The sequence below is a fragment of the Oncorhynchus mykiss genome, chromosome 4, assembly GCF_057628025.1.
Source record: "Oncorhynchus mykiss isolate SJ-2025 chromosome 4, ASM5762802v1, whole genome shotgun sequence".
In the NCBI taxonomy this organism is placed as follows: domain Eukaryota; kingdom Metazoa; phylum Chordata; class Actinopteri; order Salmoniformes; family Salmonidae; genus Oncorhynchus; species Oncorhynchus mykiss.
In genome coordinates, this window is record NC_143025.1 from 63,214,174 (window position 1) to 63,242,157 (window position 27,984).

At 41.8% G+C, this 27,984-nt stretch overlaps 2 protein-coding genes across 2 annotated transcripts in view; one reads left to right on the forward strand and one right to left on the reverse strand.

The window, feature by feature from the left end:
- Positions 1 to 27,984, reverse strand: part of LOC110522132 (5'-nucleotidase domain-containing protein 1) — a 60,497-nt gene that overhangs the window by 25,103 nt on the left and 7,410 nt on the right. The window contains exons 4-8 of the mRNA XM_090232530.1: positions 27,400 to 27,491; positions 27,016 to 27,087; positions 26,694 to 26,803; positions 26,444 to 26,523; positions 26,253 to 26,334 (exon numbers count right to left, since the gene is read on the reverse strand). Of these exons, the coding sequence (XP_090088656.1) occupies positions 26,253 to 26,334; positions 26,444 to 26,523; positions 26,694 to 26,803; positions 27,016 to 27,087; positions 27,400 to 27,491 (436 nt within the window). The remainder of the gene's footprint in view (positions 1 to 26,252; positions 26,335 to 26,443; positions 26,524 to 26,693; positions 26,804 to 27,015; positions 27,088 to 27,399; positions 27,492 to 27,984) is intronic.
- LOC110522131 (uncharacterized) lies at positions 19,793 to 26,087 on the forward strand. Its single transcript, XM_021600261.3, has 3 exons — positions 19,793 to 19,883; positions 20,389 to 20,533; positions 23,596 to 26,087. The coding sequence occupies exons 2-3, from the start codon at positions 20,404 to 20,406 to the stop codon at positions 25,449 to 25,451; spliced, it is 1,986 nt and encodes a 661-aa protein (XP_021455936.1). The 5' UTR covers positions 19,793 to 19,883; positions 20,389 to 20,403; the 3' UTR covers positions 25,452 to 26,087.

Genomic DNA, 27,984 nt, shown 5'->3' on the forward strand with positions numbered 1-27,984 from the left:
CTGTGCTGTACAGATGGCAAACAGTGTGTATGGCGTCGTGCGAGTGAGCGGTTTGCTAATGTCAACGTTGTAAACAGAGTGCCCCATTGTGGCTGTATGGTTTGGGCAGGCATAAGCTACAGACAACGAACACAATTTGGGATTTTGCTGATGGTAATTTGAATGCACAGAGATACCATGAAGAGATCCTGAGGCTCATTGTCGTGCCATTCATCCGCCGCCATCGTCTCATGTTTCAGCATGATAATTCACGGCCCCATGTTGCAAGGATCTGTACACAATTCCTGGAAACTGAAAATGTCCCAATGTACCAACATGTCACCCATTGAGCATGTTTGGGATGCTCTGGAACGACGTGTACAACAGCATGTTCCAGTTCTCGCCAATATCCAGAAACTTCACACAGCCATTGAAGAGAAGTGAGACAACATTCCACAGGCCACAATCAACAGCCTGATCAACTAGATGCAAAAGAGATGTGTCACGCTGCATGAGGCAAACGGTGGTCACACCATTTACTGACTGGTTTTCTGATCCCCGCCCCCAATTTTTTTTTTTTTTTTTACGTATCTGTGACAAATAGATGCATATCTGTATTCCTATAGATCAGGGCCTAAGGAATTTATTTCAATTGACTGATTTCCTTATATGAACTGTAACTCAGTAAAATATTTTTGGTTCAGTGTATTTAAAAAAAGAAGAGACAGAAAAGTGATACACGAAGAACAACAGATGGCAATTCAGATGAATGGATAGTGAATTTGGGACACCAATGTGCAGTTACTATAGCTTGGGGAAACTGATGCCAGTTGCATAATCACTCTCCCCCCAAAAGGCAAAAGTGTGGACATTGCAATCTGTCATTATATAAAACTAAGACTATATTTAGCATGGGACATCTTAGAAAAAGAAGAGTTGGGTAGAGCTGCATTTAGGATCTGATCTTCAGGGAAGTGAAGCCTCATCTCATTTTATACTCCCCATACACATCAGGGTGAAAAACCTGGATTATTTGCTGCAAATATCATGGCATGGCCTAGTATTGCAAAAGATAACCCTAATGCCCATACATAACGCTAGCCCTCTAATATTATCTAGTGGGAATACTCCGATTACAAGATGCCCATGCCCATGAGATGCATGTGTCTGTTACGTTAAAGGACCTCAGAGGGCAATGCCGCCCCTATTTCAATGTAATTCCTGTTCTAGAGCGAAAATGCTCGTTTAGGTGCCACCTCCAAAGAATGACTCAGGCTACTTATAATTGGGGGTGGGATGGAATGGTGAGGTGATTTCCACATGGAGTGAAGAAATATCCACAAATAGGGCACTGACAGCTGAAAGTGTATCTAGCTAGCATGCTAACCTTACAGTGCCTTGCGAAAGTATTCGGCCCCCTTGAACTTTGCGACCTTTTGCCACATTTCAAGCTTCAAACATAAAGATATAAAACTGTATTTTTTTGTGAAGAATCAACAACAAGTGGGACACAATCATGAAGTGGAACGACATTTATTGGATATTTCAAACTTTTTTAACAAATCAAAAACTGAAAAATTGGGCGTGCAAAATTATTCAGCCCCTTTACTTTCAGTGCAGCAAACTCTCTCCAGAAGTTCAGTGAGGATCTCTGAATGATCCAATGTTGACCTAAATGACTAATGATGATAAATACAATCCACCTGTGTGTAATCAAGTCTCCGTATAAATGCACCTGCACTGTGATAGTCTCAGAGGTCCGTTAAAAGCGCAGAGAGCATCATGAAGAACAAGAAACACACCAGGCAGGTCCGAGATACTGTTGTGAAGAAGTTTAAAGCCGGATTTGGTTACAAAAATATTTCCCAAGCTTTAAACATCCCAAGGAGCACTGTGCAAGCGATAATATTGAAATGGAAGGAGTATCAGACCACTGCAAATCTACCAAGACCTGGCCGTCCCTCTAAACTTTCAGCTCATACAAGGAGAAGACTGATCAGAGATGCAGCCAAGGGGCCCATGATCACTCTGGATGAACTGCAGAGATCTACAGCTGAGGTGGGAGACTCTGTCCATAGGACAACAATCAGTCGTATATTGCACAAATCTGGCCTTTATGGAAGAGTGGCAAGAAGAAAGCCATTTCTTAAAGATTCCACAAAAAGTGTTGTTTAAAGTTTGCCACAAGCCACCTGGGAGACACACCAAACATGTGGAAGAAGGTGCTCTGGTCAGATGAAACCAAAATTGAACTTTTTGGCAACAATGCAAAACGTTATGTTTGGCGTAAAAGCAACACAGCTCATCACCCTGAACACACCATCTCCACTGTCAAACATGGTGGTGGCAGCATCATGGTTTGGGCCTGCTTTTCTTCAGCAGGGACAGGGAAGATGGTTAAAATTGACGGGAAGATGGATGGAGCCAAATACAGGACCATTCTGGAAGAAAACCTGATGGAGTCTGCAAAAGACCTGAGACTGAGACGGAGATTTGTCTTCCAACAAGACAATGATCCAAATGATAAAATAAAATCTACAATGGAATGGTTCAAAAATAAACATATCCAGGTGTTAGAATGGCCAAGTCAAAGTCCAGACCTGAATCCAATCGAGAATCTGTGGAAAGAACTGAAAACTGCTGTTCACAAATGCTCTCCATCCAACCTCACTGAGCTTGAGCTGTTTTGCAAGGAGGAATGGGAAAAAAATTCAGTCTCTCGATGTGCAAAACTGATAGAGACATACCCCAAGCGACTTACAGCTGTAATCGCAGCAAAAGGTGGCGCTACAAAGTATTAACTTAAGGGGGCTGAATAATTTTGCATGCCCAATTTTTCAGTTTTTGATTTGTTAAAAAAGTTTGAAATATCCAATAAATGTCCTTCCACTTCATGATTGTGTCCCACTTGTTGTTGATTCTTCACAAAAAAATACAGTTTTATATCTTTATGTTTGAAGCCTGAAATGTGGCAAAAGGTCGCAAAGTTCAAGGGGGCCGAATACTTTCGCAAGGCACTGTATCTAGCTTCAGTAGCTAATGTTTTCTGTTGCTGTTTTTTTTTCTTCACTACACTGTATTCGAAAGATTAGCTAGCTGGCTAGGTTTTGGAGCTGGATTTGTCATAAGCACTTATGGAAAACTTCACCACAGATAGAAACCAGTACCTTTGACCTTGCCATCTTTTGTTATCGCCAAAGTTTTGGCATTTTCCAAAAACACACATAAAGGATGAAGCTCCGGAAATATGGATAACTGTCGAAAGGTTGAGAGACGTGCATTTTTCTACACTGTAATAGACACGGTGCATGCAACCTTTGGTAGGTAGGCAGCTAGCGGGCTTCGACTACGGTACAGCAAAGCCAAGTCAGCTCGTGCTCATGGTTCTCACAGGGGAAGTAAAATGATAGGCTACAATGATAGGCTCGTGATGCACGCCACAAATTACAGTAACAACACCCTGAGCGCATCGGACACAAAACACCAATACAAATGTAACAAAAGGCACAAAAAAAAATAGATAAACAATGGCTCCTTGAATTTTCTTTCACAGGTGCCTTTCATTATAGCAGACAATTTTAGCTGCACCAATCAAAGCAGTGGAACGTGTAGCAGAGCAAAACTTTAGTGGTCACCTTGGGGCAACAGAGGAAGCGGGGTTGAAAAATACAGTCATATTTATACCATTTATAAAAATTTATATATGATTTTTTTTAAATTGCACAGACTAGCTAAAAATCTATGAAAATGTACTAATTATCCAACATAAGTTTGCTTCCCCTATTTTAAATTAGCCAAGTGGACACCAGACTGTCTGGCACAGCTAAGTCGCGAAGAGGAAGAACCTAAGTTGTGGGCATCATTTTTCAGTTGACAAGTGGTATTTTAAAGGAAAATTCCATACAAAAACTATACAAATAAATACATATATTTTAGTCCATTGTTGATATAGTCAGAACCTAAAATGTACTTTTTGGTTCACCTGTTAATGTGGCATATATATATAAAATGCTACCAGCCACTCAGTATTTTTACCAGCCAAAATATACTTTTTTTAAAGCTAAAATTACACCAACAAAACACAAAAAATGTATTACTAGTAAGAAGTAATGTGGTATATATTGTTTATAAAAAAAAATACCAAAATTTCACAGATGAGACACAAATGTTCACCTGCCCTGTTAAGGGTTACCATGGTAAGGCAACTCAAGTCATATTTGTGCCTGTGAGATTGAGTCGGACTAGTAGCCGCGTTGTCGTCTCTTCCCTAAAAGTTGAAACTCAAACATTGAAAAACAAACATTTTTAAAAGCCAAGAAACAAAAGGACAAAGTCTCAGTTCAGTAGACTTTCCTTTCAAGTAAATTAGATCTAAATCTACCCACATGTGGACATTGGCGGGTGTTCATTTTAGGCCCCGGATATAGTCCTAAAATGTTTTGCATGTTAGCAATCAAGTTTTCAAGATATTTCACTTTCAAAATACAGAAATACAAACGGTTTGATGCTCCTCCCAGGTGGAAGCCACTGGTCACAAAACTGCTGTGTCAGGAAGGGGGGAAAAAGGTGGCAAAAAGGACTGAAACAGAAAGTGAAAAGTCCCAACAAGCAGCAAGTCCAGCCAGGTTCTGTTTTAATGACAGAGGCTTATGGCACTTAAGGAGATGAATGATCCCCCCCCCCCCTGTCTAAAGGTACAATCTCCATAAACAATGCTTTCAGATCTGCCACTGGGCATGTCCCTAGCCCCAAAAGAGACAGTTATTTATAGGTAGTGGTAGAGACACCGTAAGTGGGATTCATGGGTAGGGCTATGACGTTCATTGAATTTAAGATGACGGTAATTGGCAAGTAATCACTGTAGCAAAAAAAAACCTGCACATGTTCTCCTCTCCTCCATTCCTTACTGCATGTGCTGCCATAGAAAGCGAATGGGTGTCTCCATTCAAGTCAATGGTGGCATAACGGGTGGACTGGCAGCCATTGCAAGTGTACCTATAGGAGCAAAGCAGGAAGTGAAATATATGCTCAAATATTTGCTGTGAGAATGGGTGTCTCCATTCAAGTCAATGGTGGCATAACGGGTGGACTGGCAGCCATTGCAAGTGTACCTATAGGAGCAAAGCAGGAAGTGAAATATATGCTCAAATATTTGCTGTGATCTGTTGATTCAACTGACATTACAAAAAAATACAGCGCATAGATGCGGTGAAGAGGTCAATCGAACTCGACCAAAACAATGGAATTGCCATGGAAACGTGTGGCGGCAAAGGCCATGGGGGAAAGATCCAATCTCTTTATTTCCCCCCCCAGCAAAATTAGGCCACATTTAGGCTATTGTTTATATGTGTATGTCACACTGTTGAGGCAAAAATTGGAGTATAATGCTTGTATGGATGTCAACACATGTTCATGTCATCGTCACCAATCAACTGCATTAAAGACAGACTACCACCACCGATTTCTGTATGCTAGCTATGCTGCCAGCTTATACGAATGGGAGTTAGCATTTAGAAGTCACTTCTTCTAAATCTGAAAAGGGACAACATCTAAAAGTTATGCAGCGAAAACAGCCAAATATATCCTCATCAGACTTAAGTAACCACATTGGTGACCTGTTACAATACATCTACCGTGACAGATTTGACGGATATCCACTTTGGTAGATCAGATTTGCTGAATGTGCGGCCACCTGGTCAATGGAAAGGTCTGTGTTCCATCGATCCCTTTGCCGCGTCTATTGGATGATTTGAATGAACATCCTACATTACCGTGGAAATGATTGCATAACAATACCAGGCAGCCATTGCAAGTGTACCCATGAGTTTACCAGTCAAACTGCCAGGGTTAGAAGTTCCAAGCCTGTTCTATTCATTTTATTTCTACGTGTGCTGCTGCTGCATTGTGGTCATTCATTGAGCTGTTCGTGACGGTCTTTATCCATAACCGTCGGTTACACGGTTATACATTTATTGTGCCAGCCCTATTCATGCGATCCATCATACAGTATGATTTATGGCAACATCAAGGTGCTACCGTACAGTGCAACACAGTTAAACCCGAATTGCTAACAGGGATACTGAAAATAGTGCTGAATGACAACTGACATTTCACACCCCTAAAGAGGCCACCTAATGGTTGCATGTCAGTGAAACATTTGACTCTTGATGAATATAAACATGCTGAACTCATGTTTCTGATCAAATAAACTTGCCACCCTCCCACCCTCAAGAAACAAATCTGCCTAGATTTTAGAAGTATGGCTGCTTAAGTCTACAATGACTTTCTGGTCTATTTGGTTTTGCACAGTATGTACAGATGTAGGATCTTAATTTCATCCATCTTTTGTTGCCAAGAGATTTCCTGCACATGCGGATGAGCTTCGTGATTTACATAAATTCACTGAAAACCAACACTAACACACCGTTACATTAACAGCATTGCACTTTTCATGAAGCTTACTTTTGGCCAGCCCAGGGGAAGTAGCTGGTGCCTTGGCGACAGCAAATGGGGCTACTAATAAAATACCTAAGCCTAACCACTGATCAAGCAACATTACGGACTAAATGTTCAAATGTGACAATATGGGTCAAATTAAGATCCTACACCTGCACTTCTGCTGTTATTGTTGCATGCAAAACAGAAGCTTGACTAATCTCACTAATCTAGCACAGATCAAAGAACAAACTAAACTGGGACATAATTTGGAGTGTCAGACATAACAGTGTACATTCCCACCCTTTGAAGAATGATGCCTTACCAGAAGTCGTATGAAAACAGACGTACATTTATTACGCAACACTGGTCACCATACTTGCACCCTACCCTACTTGCCATTATCAAACAAAAATATGAACTAAACCATACAATGGATTAAAATATTCAAGAACCAAAACCTGAAAGTCTTAACAATATGGAGTATTTATGTTAATTGGTCAAATAAGAAGCTGTGTCTCCCTAATGAAAATGGGAAATGCTGTTGACACAACTAGAGATACACACTCCTCAGAGACAAGCAGATGCAAATTGTGCCCTTCCTGTATATGGACACAACCCTGAAAAAAAGCTTCTACCTCATTTCAAAGACAAACTTAAAAAACATAAAGGCAGAAAATGGTGATAACTATGGCCATGCCACTGAAATAAACCAAGAGTTATGGATAGTGGATACAACACAGAGCACTCAGAGAACTGTAGCAGTCTGGCCACAATGACTGCTAGAAATAAAGACCAGAGAGCCTGGACAGGCAAATGAGCCTAGACAGGCAAATGACCTTTCTGCCCAGTTTTCCACTGTCGTATCGTTCGGAACATACAGTGTGTGACGACATGAATGACTTCATGGTACCAAGTTTAACATGTAGCTTTACAAAGCTGTAAAAACATGGATACCGTTGCTATGTCAACACGGGCTGCATGCACACGCTCAATTCATGACAAGTAGGCTGCAAGATTAAACCATTGCACATGCGTGCTTAAAAATATTACAACCAGAAGGTCACAGAAGAAAAAATGATTTTGCTCATTCAAATTTCACAAGTGTACCAACATTTTCATTTGACAGTGCGCCAAAGTCTGGTGACCGTCCTGATCAAGAGCAGTCCCGACCAGATCAATTACTACTTTTAGCCCAGAGTCTGAATGGCTACAGATGGATGAAATATGGATGACCACCAAGCAAATCCACTTGAGGAACCCAAGTAGACAGTGATGACTTAATGCCGCACAGATGGCTTTAGATAAGCTGAGGTGAGAAAAATATACCCTTTGGTAAGCAAGTGTCCTTCCACTCAGTTGGGGCCCTTGTGTTAGACCAGGTAGTTACTCAGAAAATAAATACCATTTCAGGAGGTAAAGGTCGGTAAACGGCGTGGCTCACTCATCACGGCTGCGGTGGACTGTAGTGAGGGAAACTTTAATTAGATAGAATTTGAAGGCACATGCCATGTCTATGAAAAAATACATAGGAAAACACCTGCACACTGCTGTTCATGTTCCCAGGGGACTTTATTGTTAGAACGCGTCGACCCTTAGGTCTTCACCAGGGATCCGTGGAGACCTAAGGATCAAAACGTTGCCACAAAATCACCTGGGAACATGAACAGCAGTGTGCGCTGTTTCCCTTCTTATTTTTCAGGGATTCACCTAGAACTCCAGCATCTGCAAAAAAAGTACCTGGATGTGCGTAAGTTCCTCAGCTTTAGTATATGCCAAGCCATAAACTTCATTTTTTTCCCTACCCCGTTGATCAGAGCAGTTTGAATCTTGACAGATTGCACCTATGGACCATGGCTAAAGTTGTGATTTATAACATTAGTTTGGTTGAATAAGTACATTTTTAAAAAAAATCTAAAAAGGCTCACAGCTCAGAAATAGATGGCTCACAGCTCAGAAATAGATGGCTCACAGCTCAGAAATAGATGGCTCACAGCTCAGAAATAGATGGCTCACAGCTCAGAAATAGATGGCTCACAGCTCAGAAATACTTTGGAGCCGTTCTGCTCTGGTGTTTATTACATTTGAAGGGTGCTATACATTTTTGTTGTTGTAAAGGAACAGAGTACAGGGGCGGTTTCCCAGACACAGATTAAGCCTAAACCAGGTCTAAAACGATATGGATATTCTCTATTGAGAATGCTTTTTAGTCCTGCTGTAGGCTTAACCTGCGCCTGCGAAAACTGACCCAAGAAATAGGAACAACAAAGAATGGTCAAACTAAGGGTAGAAAAACAAGTTTGGCAAATCTATATATGGAACACACGGAGGGCAAAGGGTGGTCAAGGATGTGGCCTAGTTTGATATTTTCTGCCTTTAAATGCTACCCTTGACAAGCATTAGCTAACAAACTAGTTCTTATTTAGATCTGCAGGATTGCCAGGGCAACCAAGCACATTTCAGTGTTGCCTTACCCCAGTTTACTGGCACAATTAAAAACGTATATTCTCATGTGTGCTCCTCCCAGTCACTCCGTAAAACTCAGGCAAAGTGGTGGAGTAGGCTGCATGTGCTGGTGTCCCCAATGTGCAGTAAAATATAAGTATAGTTGTTCCAGTGGTTATGTTTATTTTTTGCCAGTAACACACATCTTTCCAGCTTTAATCCATTTTTAACAACATGTGGACTAGGCTAATACACTTTCCCTTGGTGACATACATGTACAGTTGTTTGGTGATCATTTTCATTCTCTCATTTAGCGTGACACTTCATTGTCATCACCAGTATCTTGAAAAGCAAATGTAAGCTCACTGGTATTTACCAAATCAGCAAATCACAACCCTAAAGCAAAAAAGTCACTTTTTCCTTGCACCAAAATACTTCAAAATAAGCAGTCTTAGTACAACCATTTTTGCTGATGATGGCTGGCTATATTTGATTAATTATGGCTTAATTGCTGAAAACACCAAGAAGAATTGAGGGTTCCATTTATCACTTTGTTTTCCTTTGCTAAGTCCAAAATACTTCCACTGAGCGAACCTGACTTTCATGTCTTCATAGTGATTAAATCAGGGACATGCTTAACAAGCCTTCACCAGTGCTCATTAAAGTGCAGTTATAGAGCCCAATGCAGTTAAACCTGGCTCATATCTCACATGCTCCCTTCGCATCACCAACGATTGGTTTATGATTTGTGGAGAAACAACTTGAGCCTTTTCAAGTGGGGGAAGTGGACTTCACAAACTTCACCTCAAGTTGAGTGAAAGTTTCTAAACACTGCCACTTACTGTAGCTTATCTAAACAATCTGGGACTCCACGTCTTTGCCTTTGTCAGACTGCCACATCACTAGCAGTGCCTGGTGCTAGATGCCATTTGGGGAACTGCCCCGCGGACCCCAGAAAAGGCATGCGTGCAACACCCACACTGTTCAAATCACAGGCAAATGGATCTTATTTAGCCTAATAATGATGTGAGTAGAAGTCTGCCTCAGTAACAATGGTAGGCTATAGATTCATGGGTACTTGGTAATTGGCTACTCTTTAGTAGCTGACTAGAAATACATTTAAATGTACAAATCAGGGCTATCGCCTTATTTTCCGATAAGGTGGTGCTGATGTAGGCTTAAGGAAGTTGGACAATTTACCTGTAACTACCATTTCCTGAAACCTAGAGTCATAAATTATATAAAAAATGGTTGCCAACACAGAAGTCTTGTTTTTGATCCTAAATTAAATTGAGGTGGTCTCAATGACAGTTTCACATTTTCTGTATGTGAATAGTTTGATGAAAAAGTAAACTGTGTTCTTTTTCATTTTGTTTGGGGAGAAAATTCGGGATTATTCCATTGCTGGATGCAACGTACAGTTGAAGTCGGACGTTTACATACACTTAGTCATTAAAACTCAGTTTTCAACCACTCCACAAATGTCTTGTTAACAAACTATAGTTTTGGCAAGTCGGTTAGGACATCTACTTTGTGCATGACACAAGTAATTTTTCCAAAAATTGTTTACAGACAGATTATTTCACTTATAATTCACTGTATCACAATTCCAGTGGGTCAGAAGTTCACATACACTAAGTTGACTGCGCCTTTGAACAGCTTGGAAAAATCCAGAAAATTATGTCATGGCTTTAGAAGCTTCCGATAGGCTAATTGACATCATTTGAGTCAATTGGAGGTGTACCTGTGGATGCATTTCAAAAACCTACCTTCAAACTCAGTGCCTCTTTTCTTGGCATCATGGGAAAATCAAAAGAAATCAGCCAAGACCTCTGAAAAAAACATTGTAGACCTCCGCAAGTCTGATTCATCCTTGGGAGTAATTTCCAAACGCCTGAAGGTACCACGTTCACCTGTACAAACAGTAGTACGCAAGTATAAACACCATGGGACCATGCAGCCATTATACCTCTCAGGAAGGAGAAGTGTTCTGTCTCCTAGAGATGAACGTACTTTGGTGCGAGAAGTGCAAATCAATCCCAGAACAACAGCAAAGGACCTTGTGACGATGCTGGAGGAAACAGGTACAAAAGTATCTATATCCACAGTAAAACGAGTTCTAAATCAACATAACCTAAAAGGCTGCTCAGCAAGGAAGAAGCCACTGCTCCAAAACTGCCATAAAAAAAGACAGACTAAGGTTTGCAACTGCACATGGGGACAAAGTTCGTACTTTTTGGAGAAATGTCCTCTCGTCTGATGAAACAAAAATATAACTGTTTGACCATAATGACCATTGTTGTGTTTGGAGGAAAAAGTGGGATGCTTGCAAGCAGAAGAACACCATCCCAACTGCTTTGCTGCAGGAGGGACTGGTGCACTTCACAAAATAGATAGAATCATGAGGGAGGAAAATTCAAAACATCAGTCAGAAAGATGAAAGATGGTCGCAAATGGGTCTTCCAAATGGACAATGACCCCAAGCATACTTCCAAAGTTGTGGCAAAATGGCTTAAGGACAACAAAGTCAAGGTCTTGGAGTGGGCATCACAAAGCCCTGACCTCAATCCTATAGAACATTTGTGGGCAGAACTGAAAAAGCATGTGCGAGCAAGGGGGCCTACGAACCTGACTCAGTTACACCAGCTCTGTCAGGAGGAATGGGCCAAAAATCACCCAAATTATTGTGGGAAGCTTGTGGAAGGCTACCTGAAACGTTTGACCCAAGTTAAATCATTTAAAGGCAATGCTACCAAATACCAAATATAGTGTATGTAAACTTCTGACCCACTGGGAATGTGATGAAAGAAATATAAGCTGAAATAAATCACTCTCTACTATTATTCTGACATTTCACATTCTTAAAATAAAGTGGTGATCCTAACTGACCTAAAACAGTGAATTTTTACTTGGATTAAATGTCAGGAATGGTGAAAAACTGAGTTTAAATGTACTTGGCTAAGGTGTATGTAAACTTCCGACTTCAACTGTAGTACTGTACTCTAGCTTACTGTAGGCTATTTGAAATATAAAACAACTAATGTAGGCCTATAATGAGCTTGTTTCAGAGCTCCATCCCTGACCTAATCCACCCAGTTTGGTAGCCTAGTAGGGAGACCTTTCATTTAAACACACCTTGTTGTCATTGGTGAAATGACTATTATCAAATCCTTAGCAGCCTACTGTTGACATACAGCTATATCAAGAGTACAGATCAAGAACTGATTAATTGACATAGACTGTTTAAGATTTAGTAGGACTAACATCACTTTCTGTGAAGGACGGTATTAGTTTAACAGCTCTCTAACATGTCTGTTTCTATCGGGGCAGCGACGCGCACTGAACAAACGCACACTGCACGTTTCTTTGCTGTCAAAGCATGTCTGGGCAAGAAAGTGTTCTCGCTTAGTTGACTAAACGCTGTAGCTAACTACCTTTGTCATAATGATGCCTTAGCTAAGGAGCTAACTACAAAATAGTAGTGGCAATGTGCTTGACTAACACATACAGTTTTGGAAAATGTATTTGGCAAACAGCTCGTTCTCCATTTTCCCTAAACTTTTTCCTCACACATCACTGGTATCAACCGACAAAGTGGAGAGCTGAGGGAGGGAGGAAAATAGTCCTCAGACTATGGAGAGCTGATTGGCTCAGTCGTCTGATTGGCTCAGCTTCAACTTCAGATGGTTCAGTCAAAAATCACAATGCGCCAACTAGAAAGAAGCCTGTTGTTGCATATTTTCGGGTAGTTTTCCGTACCAGCGTACTTGAACCTCAAATTGTGTGCATGGTACGCAAAATGCGTGCAGGTTGGCAGGTCTGCATTTGAAACCAAATGATCACAGAGACAAAACGCCTTTCAAATAGGTTATATGTTATGATTTCTTTCCTGGTAGGAAAGTGCTTTGAAATCGAAGTTCAGTGTTGTACAGACCTATTTCATTCGTCTCCTGCGACAGCAGGAGGCCAAACACGTGGAGAAAATGGGAAAATGCTTGATTCCACACAAAGCCTAATTGGACACACGAAGCACCCATTTTGGGATGAGAGGAGAACCCAACACTATCTTTAAATGTTCTGTACTTTCTGCTCCATGCCAGAAAGTATGTGTAATTCTCCTCCCACGGTTTCTTTTTCTCAAAACACACCTAAACAACAACACGTTTCAACAGGCTTTAATGTATGGATTTCGAAAGGGCTAAGCTGATGATAGTTACACGCATACAACACCTAGACCTATGCACTGAGGCTGCAAAACATTAGGAACACCTGCTCTTTCCATGACATGGACTGTCCAGGTGAATACAGGTGAACGCTATGATCCCTTATTGATGTCACTTGTTAAATTCAATCAGTGTAGGAGACAGGTTAAAGAAGGATTTTTAAGCCTTGAGACAATTGAGACATGGACAATGTGTGTGCCATTCAGAGGGTGAATGGGCTAGGCAAACTATTTAAGTGCCTTTGAATGAGGTATGGTAAAAGGGGCCAGGCGCACCAGTTTGAGTGTGTCAAGAACTGCATCGCTGCTGGGTGTTTCATGCTCAACAGTTTCCTGTGTGTATCAAGAATGGTCCACCACCCAAAGGACATCCAGTCAACTTGAAGAGCATTAGAGTCAACATGGGCCAGCATCTCTGTGGAACGCTTTCGACTTCTAGTAGAGTCCATGCCCCGACGAACTGAGGCTGTTCTGAGGGCAATATTAAGGTGTTCTTAATGTTTTGTATACTCAGTGTACATGGCCAACAACAATTGTATAAAATGAGGGAACACATATAGTGGTGAACTACAAAGATCATTTACATTTTTCTAACACGAGTAGTAAAAATATAAGAGAAACTGTTATCCAGACAATTTAGTACCATCAAGAATAATTGGGTGAGCAGATATGGGATCCTTTTTTAGCCAGCCTAATGAGAGTAATTTGATTTAAATAACATCAAAAGGAAAGTGAGCTTATCCCTTGGTACCATGGTATTCAAGAGAAAGTGTTATTCAGAAGTTCTTCCTCATTCATTGGCACTGAATTTCTGTTGAAAAAAATAAGTAGCTAGCTTACCTCTTAAAAACTCTACCAAACAATCTTACCACCGTACAGAGAGTGGTGTTCAGGGATTCTTCCCAACCCACACACCTAAAATAAAGATCGAACCAAGAAAAACAAAAACAAACCTTTGACAGAAACCCAGAAAGGGGATATCCACATGTTTTAGTGCTGCAGGCCACCAAGGATGATCGGCCGCAGCTTCAGAAGCACCATAAACAAATTGTGTGTGCAGACATTAGTGTAATGGCACGGTGTAAAACATACTGTAGGTATGAGGATTGGCATTATATTCATGTAAGGTTGGTAGGCAACTTAAAAAGTGAACCTACTGCATCCGTGTGGGTTTTTCACACTTGAATACCAGTGGTGGTTTGGCACTCTGCAGTTCAGGTTTTCAACCATATCCTGGTCTAAAGACCAAAGTGAAAACTCAGCATACTAAGATAGCCCTAAAATATAGCTATGGGTTGTTTACCAACATGCAAAAGCTTGGATTTTCCATAGTGCTTGAAAGGCTTATTCTTTGTTTTCATCCGACCATGATTATTTTGAGAGCTTCGTAATTTGCTAAAACACAGGAGCTCCTTCCAGTGAAGCAAAAACAAAAACGCACCATGGCTGGTCATGTTGGTAGGTGTCAGACGCCAAAGCTATCTCCAACACCACCTCCAGACAGTCGAGCCAGCCCGGCCAAGCCCAGGCAGAGCCCTCTAAGTCCACAGGCAAGCCCCCAGGCTCAAGGGCTGGACTTTGGGGCTGGGTTGGACATGCCAAACTAGACAGGAGCTATCTGATTCAACAACACAGAAGTGCATGGGAAGCAGAGTGAGGGATAGTGGAAAAAACATGGAAAACATCCCATGGTCTTTCAAAGGACTGTAAGATTATATGCTTTTGGTGAATATAACCACATAGGCATATAACCATATAAGCAGACTCCCCATGCTTTATAGTGACCATTAATCAAAGGTTTAAACGTAATGTAAATTAGACATGCAGTCAGTGCACACATAGCAGCCTTGGCCTCTTCAGGAACTCAAGCCAACCAAATAGGATATACCAGCTTTCCCCAGTTACTCATTTTAATGGCATGTCACATCTCACTATAAGACGACTATAATAATCCTAGAAAAACAGCTAACTCTGATAAGCTGGCAATATACATCCACCTAAGCTGCATGCACCTTACACCATACAACCTTTGGCTTAGTTCAGAGTCAAACGAAGATATATAGTCGGCAGATTTCAATCCAGGAGGCAGACTTTCAGATCCATAGTTGAAAATATTCTGCAAATTACAAAAATCTGTCAGACTGAAGAATGTTGCCCTTTGGACAACATGTTCAATCTTACTTTGTTGGAGTTAAAACGCATTTAGAAGAAGATTGAGCGACAGTGGCGGTGTCTCAACACCAGACAAAAGCCATGGGATTGGCTCAAGCATCCATGTGAGCCGTTTGTTCCACTTAAATGGCTCTGGAGGGTGTGCAAGGCATAGTTAGACTTAAAGGCACTAGTCATTAAGGCTCTGCGTCTTTGTTGCGTCCTGCCTCAATGAACATAATTGACTTCTAACAATCCCCTCCCATTACCTGGTCCTCAAGGAGAGCCTAAAATTGGAACCAAATCTGATTTGAAACATTCTCAGGCTTCAGCGTGAATTTTTTTTAACATTGGCCTAAATTCCCCTCTTTCTCTGATTACCAGCTTTTCAGTAATTTATCGAATTAAATACTTTCATCTTGAAATGACAAAAAAAAAAAGTTGGGAGGGATGCATTTTGGGTTCCTATTCTGAAACAACCTCAGACTCCTCAGGTTGTTCAGTTCTGCTTCCGACCGTGATTTCGAGACGTTTGTCTTTCGGGTCTCTGTAATTGCACCCACACTAAGCCTGGAGGGCCAACATCAACCCTTCCATTCATAAAGCTGCAACTGCCTCTTAGTGGCATATTGGGTTTATTAAAATGTTAAATCTGTATCCCAGCCACTTCCCAGCTAAAACATGCCATCTTTAGATTCCCACTTTCCATTCTTCTGACTAGCTTAGTCATATCATCAACCTGCAATTATTTCCTCCGTTCTCTCAGGCAGCGTGGCATTCTCAAATCACCGGGAACAAACAGAGGAGAGAGATTCATAAGAGACTAAACTTATCTGTCTCACCCAGACTGCGCCTTCCCCAGCACTCGAAAACTGAACTTGGGCAGCAAAGACAAGCACAGGGAAAATGTATGATGATTTTTGAGACAATTTGTGAGGGAAATTATGATGGCAAAATCATACATTTCATAAATCTAAACACAAAATGCTATAAATCATTGGGTTTTTTTCTGAACTGCCCATTATAAGATTTAAAATGCCTTAATTGTATTTGTAGTCCCAGCCACCAGTCTACCAACTTTACCCATGAGAATAAATAGACTACGAAAAGCAGTAGGTATTTTGCACACCAGACATAAAAAAAAAACATGATAAATGCAAAAGACCATTTCAAACAGATAGAAAAAGATTCAGCTATCAATTAGCCTAGATTTAAGACATCGGCCTTGTGCTTATTCATCAGAAACAAATTATAGCAGAGTGCAGATTTGATCTACAGCATGCCTGTATCCCATACTAAGATAACGGGGTAAACGGTTGGCACCATTGTCTACGTTGTGTGAGAATCCCAGTCATTATCATAGCAATTAAAAGGAATGAAAGTGAATTAGTCACGTCTGGAGAGAGAAGCTGCATATTCTACAGCTTCAACCGCAGCGCTCTCTCCAGAGCCTTTCATTGACTCAGAATGCCACCCCATCATAAAGTGGTTCAGGTGTGCTGTAATAATAATAATAATACATGTATTTGATATAGTACTTTCATACAGAATCTCAGTCAATTGAAAAAAATAGAAAATGAACAAAGAAAAATTCAGGGTGCTGGCAGTTCATGGGAGATGGTCTTCCACAGCTAGATGACGATGCAGTTCAGTAAAGGAGTAACTGGCTTGAGTGGAGATTGGGTTGATGGTAAAGCCAGGGAGGGAGAACATCAGTCAGACAGGCATAGAACTTTTCACCAGGCACCGCTTTCTCCGAAGTTCACGGCTACTCCTCCTCTGTAGGTAGGCAGCACGGAGCATCCACCAACCGAAAGTGTAGCACGCACCTGGGTGATGCTTTGGCAGCTAAAAGCGCCTGAGAGACCCCCACACCTCGGCAGTAAATCAGTAACAGTGTCCTACGAGGCAATGTATATGATGTGATCGATGCTTATTGTAAAAAGGCCAATGTTTATGCTTTTTGTTACAGGCCACAGGGTCACAACGCAAAACTGATGACAAGTACAATAGAGGAATCTTGAAGGTGTTTCACTTCTATCCCCGTGCAGAAAAACGATCTGTAAGACCTGGTACTCCTCCTTTCAAACTCCACAAGTCTATTCATGTGCCTCTAGTCTAGGCATTAACTTACGTTAAAATGACACAGTATGCTTTTAGATAGGGAGGAATGAATCCTGACACACCAACAAAAAAAATCATGGACCCAAATAAAAAATGAACACGTTGCCACTGTGTGGTCTACACGGCTTTCATGGTGAAAGTGTGATGGAGGGACTGGAGCCTGCAAAGTTTTTAAGTGTTGACTCCACCTCCTGCAACTCTGTCATTTAAACTAAAGGGGTTTACCAAGGATGCCCAGTGGCTTGATTGACTTTCTTCTGCAGGCTGTAAAACTAAGAGTTGGAAATATGTCGGAGAAAAAAAAACGCAGACACTATTTCGGGTTTTTCTAAACCTAAAACATCCTCGAGCCCATTTCAGTCTACTACAGTAAAACTTGACCTGGCAAGGATTAACAGGTGCAAAACAACTCAAAGACAAAGATAAATACTGCAGTTTAGGAGATAGACACACAACATATACAAAAGGAGCAATTTGAGGCACAGCTTCTGTATACAAAATCGAAGGCTATCTTGACATTGTGGGTAATAACAACGTCATTATTTGGGGAGTAGGCATTTCCTGCTAGCACATGGTGACATCACAAAACACAGTTGCTAGACTCCAAAAGGTAGGTACTGCCCGTAAGAATAGATACAGTGCCTAGTGAAAGTCAACACACCCCTTTGCGCAATTCTCACATTTTGTCGCCTTAAAATGTCATCTAAAAAAGAGAGTACATTTAGATTTTTTCCCTACAAATCTGCACAACCTGCTACACATTTTCAAAGTAAAAGAAAAAGTATAAAACATTTTCTAAATTAATTTTTAAAAATGTAAAAAATAAAGGTAATGATAGCGTATGTCTTCAAACCCCAGAGATGGAAGCACCTTTGGCAGTGATTACAGCTGTGAATTATTTTGAATAACTCTGCACAACTCTTGCGGCAACATATCCATTGTTTTTGTCAAAATTGCTCAAGCTCTGTAAATTCGGTTAGGAAATGATTGATGGACAAGCAACATCAAAAACTTGTCTCTGAATTTCAAACAGATTTAAGTCAGGACTGGGACTAGACCCCTTTAGAAACAATCATCAACATCTCTTGGAAAGCCATTCTGGTGTGTATTTGGCATTAACATTTGTGTAATAGTCCCACTGAAAAATACAATTCTATCCCAGGGTTAGGTATCCAGAAGAGATGAGGTCAGGGTCTCTTAACTTTTTACCTGGGTGTTGATCATTTATTTATTTGGATTCTGACAAACTCTCCAGTCCCTGCTTGTGACATGCATGCCCATAACATGATGTTGCCGCCACAATACTTGAAAATACAAGACATCTGCATTTTTTATTAATTTTTTTATGTCATTTTGAAAATGTGGAGCAGGTTGTGTAGATAATTTGTTTTATTCCTATTATGATTTCATTTTAAAGGCAGAAAAATGTGACAAATGTGCAGGGTAGACTTTCACAAAATAATTTAGAGGTGACAATGGACATTTGAGAACCAGACCGCTAGAGGTCTGAGGACAGAAACTAAACTCTGCCCTCTGGTGTACCCATCTTGCACTGTGGCTCAGTGGAGGCACAGTACTGCTATATGCACTCTACACCACACACAGTTTAAACAATTTAACTCTCCAGTAAATAAATGTCTATAAATGTAAGTCATGTTTACCAGAGTTCATTAAGCTGACATAGTGTATTGATTTTGCTACCACAATCTAACATTACAATCCTGTTAAGAAAGCAACACATTTGTTTGCGTGTACAAGGCTGAAACTTCACTGTTGCCTGGAACTTCCCTCCATAAGGACTCAATGGTCTGGGCCATCCAGTTATTTACTGTTACAGACAGGGACTCCATGGGATGACAGGAGGAAAAAGCTCAAGTACAGACCGTCTTTAATTTTCCAGGGCAAAAATGCTCACTCTGTCAATAAAATTATTTTGGAGACCTTGAATGTACTAAAGCCATTCCCCAGCACCTGTATTTGAGCAGACGGAAATATGCAGAACTGGGTAGAAGAGGGGAACACTTATGTTGTTTTTCTAATTCATCTATAAAAAAAAAACAGCAATTAAGATGTCAAAGACATCAAAGAATCAAAGTGAATACCCATATAGCTTTGTGCATTATTACGACTTGAACATACGACCACATATACCCACAAATGCCAAAGAGTTCAGAAACAAAAAGATAAAAACGTATCTTTAACTGAATGAAATCTAGTTCAGTCCTGCTCCATTGAGGATGGATGGATGAGGGAGGAGCTGTGGGGTTTTGAAATGCTATGAGAGGACTATCATCCTGAAGTGACATGCCTTCTCTCTCGGAGGATATGGCACCCCTCATTAAAGCTGACATCACAACGGGGTGGGGCTTTTATACTAGGTAGATTCTGGGTGATGCTGGAGACAGATTTGGTATAAATACCCCATACCCAGTGGCCTGGGTAGCAGCAGCCAGACTAAGGACTATACAGTACCGTGCCAGGACAGTAGCCACCCGACCCTCACTGATCTTTTGGAGCCTGCCTGCTGGTAAGTGTATCCTGCCCGCTCTCTCTAGTCTGCTCTCTCGGTGTATGTGAGTGTGGCTCTCTGTGCCTGGTGCTGTGAGGTGTAGAGTGCATTGGGCCATTGGGGAGGCAGTTGGGGTCTTGGGGGCATGGTTGAGGATCAGGTTGGGGCAGTAGGTACTGGTGGCATCTGGCCTCAAGTCGTCCTCATAGCAAGTGTCTTATCTATCTATCATTGTGATGAGATGATTCACTTGGCGAGGGAAGGGATGACCCATACATGGGAGTCTGAATCTGACTTAGCTCTGGAAGTCTGACTAAAGATTTGGGGCCTGCAACGTTCCCTCCTGTGCTCGTTTCTTGTCATTCTGACACAGAAATGTTAGTTTGTTGTTGCAGGCCCTGCTGTAGTGACAATAGAACTGCAAAGCTACTGTATGAGAAATACAGGAGACGCCAGTGTAGTGTCTCTGTATGTTGAAGACCGTTCACATTTCAACATTCTGTTCTACATTTCTTTCTTGCAGGTTTAGCTTCACAGGATGGACCTCAGAGTGACAAGCGTTCTCCTCCTCCTGGTGGCCTTGGCCGTGGCAACACCAGAGAGATACTACCATGTACAGAAAGTAGCCAAGCAGCAGCAGCATTATCCTACCAAGAGCCATGTCCAAAGTAAGTCTCAACGTATTCATGTCTATTTGCACGCTAATGCTCCGAAGATAATTCTGTATCAGCTTTAAGGTACATTCTCTTGGTGAAAGGTTTATGGAAGGTTTAATTCATTACAATTCTAGACTGTACTGGAGGTTTGTCATTAGGGCCAGGAGGTTTTCTTGGCCACCTAATAGCCGTCAGTGCCAAAAGGAAAATACTGGGTGCAAGTACACCCCAAATGTCAAACTGGAAGATACATGGCTGTTTTGAATTCCATATAGCTTTAACAAATGTAATTAAGCACAGCATGGTAAAATATATATATATATATATATATATATATATATATATATATATATATATATATATATATATATATATATATATATATATATATATATGGACAAATAAACATATCAAAATAAAAAAAGTGATGTAAAACAGCAAAATATGCAGCATAATTTTTCATTTAAAAAAACTTTTGTTTACAGTGGAAGTTAATTGCTACCAAAACACTCACAGATGTAGAGTATTACATCTCGACATACTTACCTTATGAAACAGGATTGATAGTACATTATCCTTTACAGGGGAACAAGTCAATTAAACAGACTTATTGATGCATTCTGAGGCAATGTCTCAGTCCAAATTGTTGAGGGTTTTCACCTGCCCATAGATGTCGTGACAAATTGGAAACCGTGGACCAATGCATCCTTCCACAGCTCCCAAGAGAGGACACAGTCATTCATCACCAGAAAGTGGATAATAAAAATATGATTACAGTAGTTAAGATAATAACCATTCTCCTGCAACAACGCTGACAGTCAGATCACAGAGGTTCTGTAGCAGTGAGAGCCAGGGGCAATTATCGCTTCTGTACGCCTCATAAAAAGAGCACCCAACGCACCAGTTAAATGTCGCTAGCTTCCACAGATTCCATGTCACTCTTGACAAATATTGAAATATCCTAACAAGATATCCTACTATCCTCTCTTCAGGAGAAAGCTCAGAAGACAGCGGGGGAAAAAGTATAGAGAGTAAGAGAGTGGGGCTTGACAAAACGGCAGAGATGGGACCATTCGGTCAAGAATACGGTCCGGAGACGAGGGTTGTCGCTCAACCAGACTACGTCACTCAGTAGCTTTGCTTAAGATGTTTCAATGTATTTTTTAAATGTATTATTATGGCCGGTGTCCTCTGACAGAAATACAAAACTTTCCCACACGTCAACAATGCAAACAGATGTTACCACGTTGCACTGGGCACACCCAAACAAACTGCTTTGTAGTGCTTAAATTGTCCCAGACACGTCTCAATACAAATGCCCTACAGTAGAGTAGACACAAATGCAAATCATCTTAAATATGCTGTAAGACTTTAAAAAGTGCCATCCTCAGGATGTATAATGTGAGAGCCATGGCATGGCCTATATATAGAACGGTATGGTTTGAGGCTGGCAATAGACATAGGATCTAGGCCTAACTAGACAAGTCAAGGTTGAACAGCTGGCTATGCCACAGTGTTGTCACCTTCCAGTTTCTGAGGTTTGACTTGGCTGCCAAACTGTCCAGTTTTGGCACTTTCTGTTTTTCCTCAGGTTTCAAACCTACTCCTCAGTGGCTTTCAAATTACAGCCCTGTCTGGCCATTTTGTTCTCAAAGTGCTATTCCAAAACAGGAAAAGGCAAACACTTTATGTGCTTTTCTACAAATCATCAGTCAATTAAACTTCAGTCACTTTAGCTAAATGTTTCCTACTGACTTCTGTAGTAGTACCTTACACCATGGCACTACTATACCACACATTACTTGAGCAGCAACAGCCTTGCCAGTAAATTATAAAATCACTTTTAATAATACAATTAATACATGAATTGATAAAAACTGTTAATAATTGCTAGTGCCTTGAAGTTTTATATCTAAAAGGAAACTCTGTTTCAAAGGTCACTGTCCCTTTACCAGCGTCAGTCAAAAGGGGGCAGGGTCATCAACTCGGTGATGCAGCCAAGCTACAGCATAAGGCAAATACTGACCACTATGGACTGAATTCTGATATCTGAACAGTGGTAAAATGCCACAGACTTAACACAAATAGCTCAAGCGAACACATTAATGGTTATACAAAATGTTAGGCATAATATGCAACAAACAACATGGCTTCGGGAAAGTTATTTATATAGGCAGAGGCGTGGAGGTATTGTGGGCTAACCGCTCAAAGACACAGGGATAAAAGTATCCCTTCAGAATTTCACGACCTAGGCCAGAGTTCAAGGCGATGCACATACGTCAACTGGAGGACCACGAACCATAATCACGCACTACAGACAACTTGTGAAATTAAAGGGTTCAACATAGCGTGGGCAAATGAAACTAAAATAACTGGCTACAGTAGTCTAATGTGGTCTCAATATGCTGAGAACTGTACAAGGACCCCAGTGTTTATATGAACATATTCTCAGACCACTGGTGCTGTCAAAATGACCCTGGGAAAAGCAGTCAGTGCCCGCAAACTCCCTCCATAATCACAGAGCCTACATCCCCTCGGTTGTTTAAATCTCATTGTGGTGTTTTAGAGTGGAATACCAAAGCAGAGGTAACTCAAGGAACCAATTGACAAGCCGAGTTGTCCCCCCCCCTCCCCCGATGCTATATGTTTGCAACAGGACTCAATAGGACACAACAACCATGACTGGATCAATAGGTGTAACAACTGGTGCATGGCAGAGTTGTTCATCCACACCCATACAAATAGGGTGCTGATATCAGAGTCATCAGCTTTTCAAAACATCTAAGATCCATTTGGGGCATCACCGAGAAAACGTCAATATATCTTTCCATTCAAATTCAAAATGAAATAGACAAACGTTTCAGATGCACCCCAAATGAAAACAGGACTACATGAATACTCTGTTAACAGATAACGGACTTGGATAAATTCATCTTGACTGAAACCTAATGATCTACTCTGGAAAAACTGACAAACTAATGAAGTGAAAAAAGATATCCTAAAATCTAAACCAATTACAGTTAACTGCAGTTGTTACCTGCATCTTAGGTAATTACGCTTATCCATTTCCACAGCTGTTTCAGGTGAGCCAGGTATTCCCGGATCCCCTGGTGAGCCAGGACCTATGGGCCCCCCTGGGCCTCCCGGCAATAACGGCGTGGGACATCCTGGACAACAGGGCCCACCCGGGGCCCCCGGACCCGCTGGCTACTCCGCAGCTGGCAAGCCTGGCAGTCCAGGTGGTCCTGGGAAACCAGGTAGTAATGGAATGCCCGGTGAGAAGGGCCATACTGGCGCACCTGGAGCCATGGGTCCAAGAGGATCACCCGGTTCCGCTGGAAGCCCAGGACCTGCTGGATACTCTTCTGCTGGCAAACCTGGCCCACACGGTCTGCCCGGAGGCATGGGGCCAAGGGGTGAGAGTGGACTTAAAGGGCATCCAGGTATCCCTGGTCTGCAAGGACAAAAGGGAGAGAGGGGAGTTGGTATTCCTGGGGCACCAGGTGCAAACGGCCAAGTGGGCCCAATGGGACCCTCTGGTATGCCAGGGCAACCCGGGGTTGGTAAGTCTGGTGCCACTGGATACCCTGGGGAGCCTGGGAAGTCAGGTACTCCAGGTAGGGATGGAGCTCCAGGAGCTATGGGTCAGCCAGGGCCAAAGGGCCACAATGGAAACCCTGGGGTAGGAGCACCAGGAAAATCAGGTGAGAATGGCAGTCCAGGTATGCCTGGAAATATGGGACCTAAAGGTCCCCAGGGACATGCCGGACAACCAGGTGCACCTGGCATACCAGGAGTTGGTAAACCAGGAGCTAATGGCATGCCAGGTGACAGAGGATCTCCTGGTACATCAGGAACCACCGGTCAGAAAGGAGAGCCAGGGCCAACAGGTTACACTGGGGCAACAGGTGCTACTGGCCTTATGGGTCCAGCTGGGCCACAGGGTGCTAGAGGATTTCAGGGAGAACCAGGTGTGCAGGGATCTAAAGGAGATGTCGGCATGCTGGGAGCTCCAGGGGCAAAGGGAACCAAGGGGGATCAGGGACATCAGGGTTACGCAGGGAAGGCAGGTATCCCCGGGGCAGCAGGTCCTCCTGGTGCAACCGGCGCTACAGGACATCAGGGTAACAAGGGTGCTCAGGGCCATGCTGGCTCTCCTGGTCAGCCAGGTTCAAATGGGCTTGCAGGAGCAAAGGGACACCCAGGCACACCTGGAGGCCCAGGGAAACCAGGCGAGAGCGGCATCCCAGGGACAAGAGGACCAGTGGGGCCTTCAGGTCCAGCAGGTCAAGCAGGTCTTAGGGGTCACGCAGGTCTTCCCGGCGCACCCGGCCCAGCTGGCCAGATGGCCAAGGGAATGTCTGGTCCTATGGGTCCACCTGGAGCTCCTGGTTCCAGAGGTAACGATGGTAACCCAGGTGCTATGGGACCTCCTGGCCCACCTGGTCCCCCTGGTGAGATGGTCTACCATCACGAGAAGAGCATGCCCATCAAGTCCCATGAGATTATGATGCCTCATGAGATGATGAAGGCCCCTATGTCCGCCTTTAGCGCGGTTCTGACGGTGGCTTACCCATCAGCGGGTTCACCCGTTCCATTCAACCAGATTATTTACAATGGGGAGCAGCACTATGACCCCCAGACTGGCATCTTCTCCTGCCAGGTACCAGGTCTCTACTACTTCTCCTACCATATGCATGTTAACGGTGCTAATGCATTGGTGGCACTGTACAAAAATGGTGAGCCAATCATGTTCTCATACGATGAGTACAACAAGGGCTTCTTGGATCAGTTGTCTGGCAGCACTGTACTTATGCTGAATGCCCATGACCAAGTCTACATTCAGGTCCCTGATGAGGAGACCAATGGTGTCTTCGCTGCCGACAATGTTCACTGCTCTTTCTCTGGGTTCCTGATTGCCTCAACGTGATACAATCACTAATAACAGCTTAAAAGAAACTACCTAAAGAAATAGTTCAGTTTGTAACTTCCATCGAGATTGGGTTGTCATTGTAGAATAAAAGATTGACGTAATATTCTACAAGTTCATGTGTCATTGAAAAGGCTGAAAAGGCAAGAGCAGCAATTCTCTCAAGTATTCTATTAAGAAGGGCTTTCGGTTCATGGAGGCATTTAAATTAAATGAGAAGAAGAATATAATTTAGGAATTCAATTGTTTGTCATCACTATTCCCTTTCCCAGTATATGCACAAGTATTCAGCAAACAATGATCAAGGAATACAAACCAGTCTGAATAATTCACAAAATGGTGCTCTTTGACTGCCTGTAACATTTACAGCAGATTTTTGTTGTTGTTTTCAAAGTCTTTAATAAATATCTTGTAATACACATGCAAAGGAAATCATGCTTGTTTTTTTAAGGCAATGTTGTAAGTCAGATCGCAAACACCTTTAACAAACCGGCCGTGTGATATTGCAACACACAAGATGAAAAACGGTCACAAAAAAAGTATTATGTCAAAAACAACTCTATGCCTGAGGATGCGTTATACTATGTTCAACATACTGATCAAAGTAAAAGAATAAAGTCTCATTTCTGAAACTGACGCCGTTGTCTTTTCTTTTTGTGTCAGTCTACAGTACGAAACTGAAAACCTTGTTTTGAGTTAGACTATTTCAGCCCACTGATATGGTGAAATAGTGATTTCTGATATGGTCCTCTGTTTCAACAACTGAAAGTGATTTGATTATTGCATAAGTAATAAGCATACCTTTGAATGCAGATGTGTTGTAATTGTGGTCGATGGCAGCAACAATGTCTTTCCAGAAGTCTGAATTCACCTCGTTCCCACGCTGTTGACAAAAACAAAATCATGTTCTTGCAAGGAGATACAATTTGGAGAAGAAAAAAATGTGTAAACATATTCATTATCTACTCACTTAAAAACATTTACATTTTTACCTTACGCAACATATCCACAACCCTTCCACAGAGAAGAGCCCCGGGAAGATCAAAATAGTTGTCATAAAAATAGTACTTTGCTGCAGAGAATAAAACAGAACATATTTATTGCAAGAAACAATCCAATCAATAATCACTCTTTAGTCTTTTACATATATATATAAAAAAAATGAAACTGCATTGCAAAAATAAAGCAAAAACTGCTTTCACAATTTGGATGGGACACAGAGATTCAAGATTACAGACTTACTCGATTTCGTAAATGAGGTATTAAGGCTATCAAAGTTCTTCCATTCCCTTTTTGAACCATAATGTTTAATGATCTCCTCTGTGCTGAGGTTATTGGTCCCATGGGTTGCTCTGATGAAAACAGGTTTAAAAATCAGGGGTTTGATTTCATTTGCGGTGTAAAGAGGAGTAACAAAAAGGCATGCCCAAATATTGTACATTGATACAAACACTTAAAAACAGGCATTCCCCCCCCCCCCCCCCCCCCCCCACCCCCATATCAATATAAAAAGGAACCCAATATCAGAGCGTGTAGTTAACTGTATCATTTACTGTTACCCTACCGTAAAACGGTTCCATCTTCAGCCAACTTAACCAAGTTTCCATCCTCAAGGTCTACCACTAAGCCTTTGAAACTGGACATACAGAACACACATTTCATAGTGGTCACTGGCAAAGAACAAGCGTGTTGATCAATGTCCTATGCTAAGCAATAACAATAAGAATCTGTAAGCGATATTCCCCAGAGCACCATGCATTCATCCAATGCCTTTCATTTTTTTTAAGTGCCCTTTATCTAACCTGAAAATGGGGTAGTCATTCACAGTAGTGGAATGATGCATGCAGGTAGTCTGAATCTACAATGGCACACCACAGTCATGAATGATTACAGCCTATTGAACAATGTGTTTTCTGCAGTCATTCTGCTGCTGCTGCTTGTGACTCACCAGAAATCCCAGGAAGCAGGGGTCAATATAAGAAGGTCCTTGTCATAGTCTTTATGCTCTACCAGATACCTGGTAAAGCTCTCATAGATCAGCTGCAAAGAAGCACAAATATATAGGGTCTCACTTGCATTCTATTCTATCCACAGGTGGGGTGAACATTCAGTGACACTGAACCTTTATGTTTGTACAATACATAAACACTGTGCTGGAAAGACAACTACCGTGATGGAGCTGGCATACAGCTGGCGGTCAGATGTCAAACAGACTCAGCTGTGACTCTGGCTGGACTGCTGGCTAATTTGTTGTTGCATATTGCTTATAAATCAAATGTACGCATGCTATAAACACATACTATACAGTGTTGTTAGGTAGGTAGCTAGACGTTGCATTGTAACAATGTTTTGGGCGGGCGCATGCATCGCAACTGCAATGTTTACCATATTAACACCATGTAGCTAGGATGTATGTATTCTATTCCATTCGTTCCATCATACATTGTGAGTATTAGCTATTGATCAAATGCAGCGAGCCATGAACGACTAACTTAACACTGCCAGCTGGAAAGGATGGTTTATGTTGAATGCA

Coding starts and splice junctions, on each gene's coding strand:
- LOC110522131 (XM_021600261.3), top strand. CDS start 20,404: ATGGACCTCAGAGTGACAAGCGTTCTCCTCCTCCTGGTGGCCTTGGCC. Junction 20,534..23,595: donor TACCAAGAGCCATGTCCAAA/GTAAGTCTCAAC, acceptor CCATTTCCACAG/CTGTTTCAGGTGAGCCAGGT.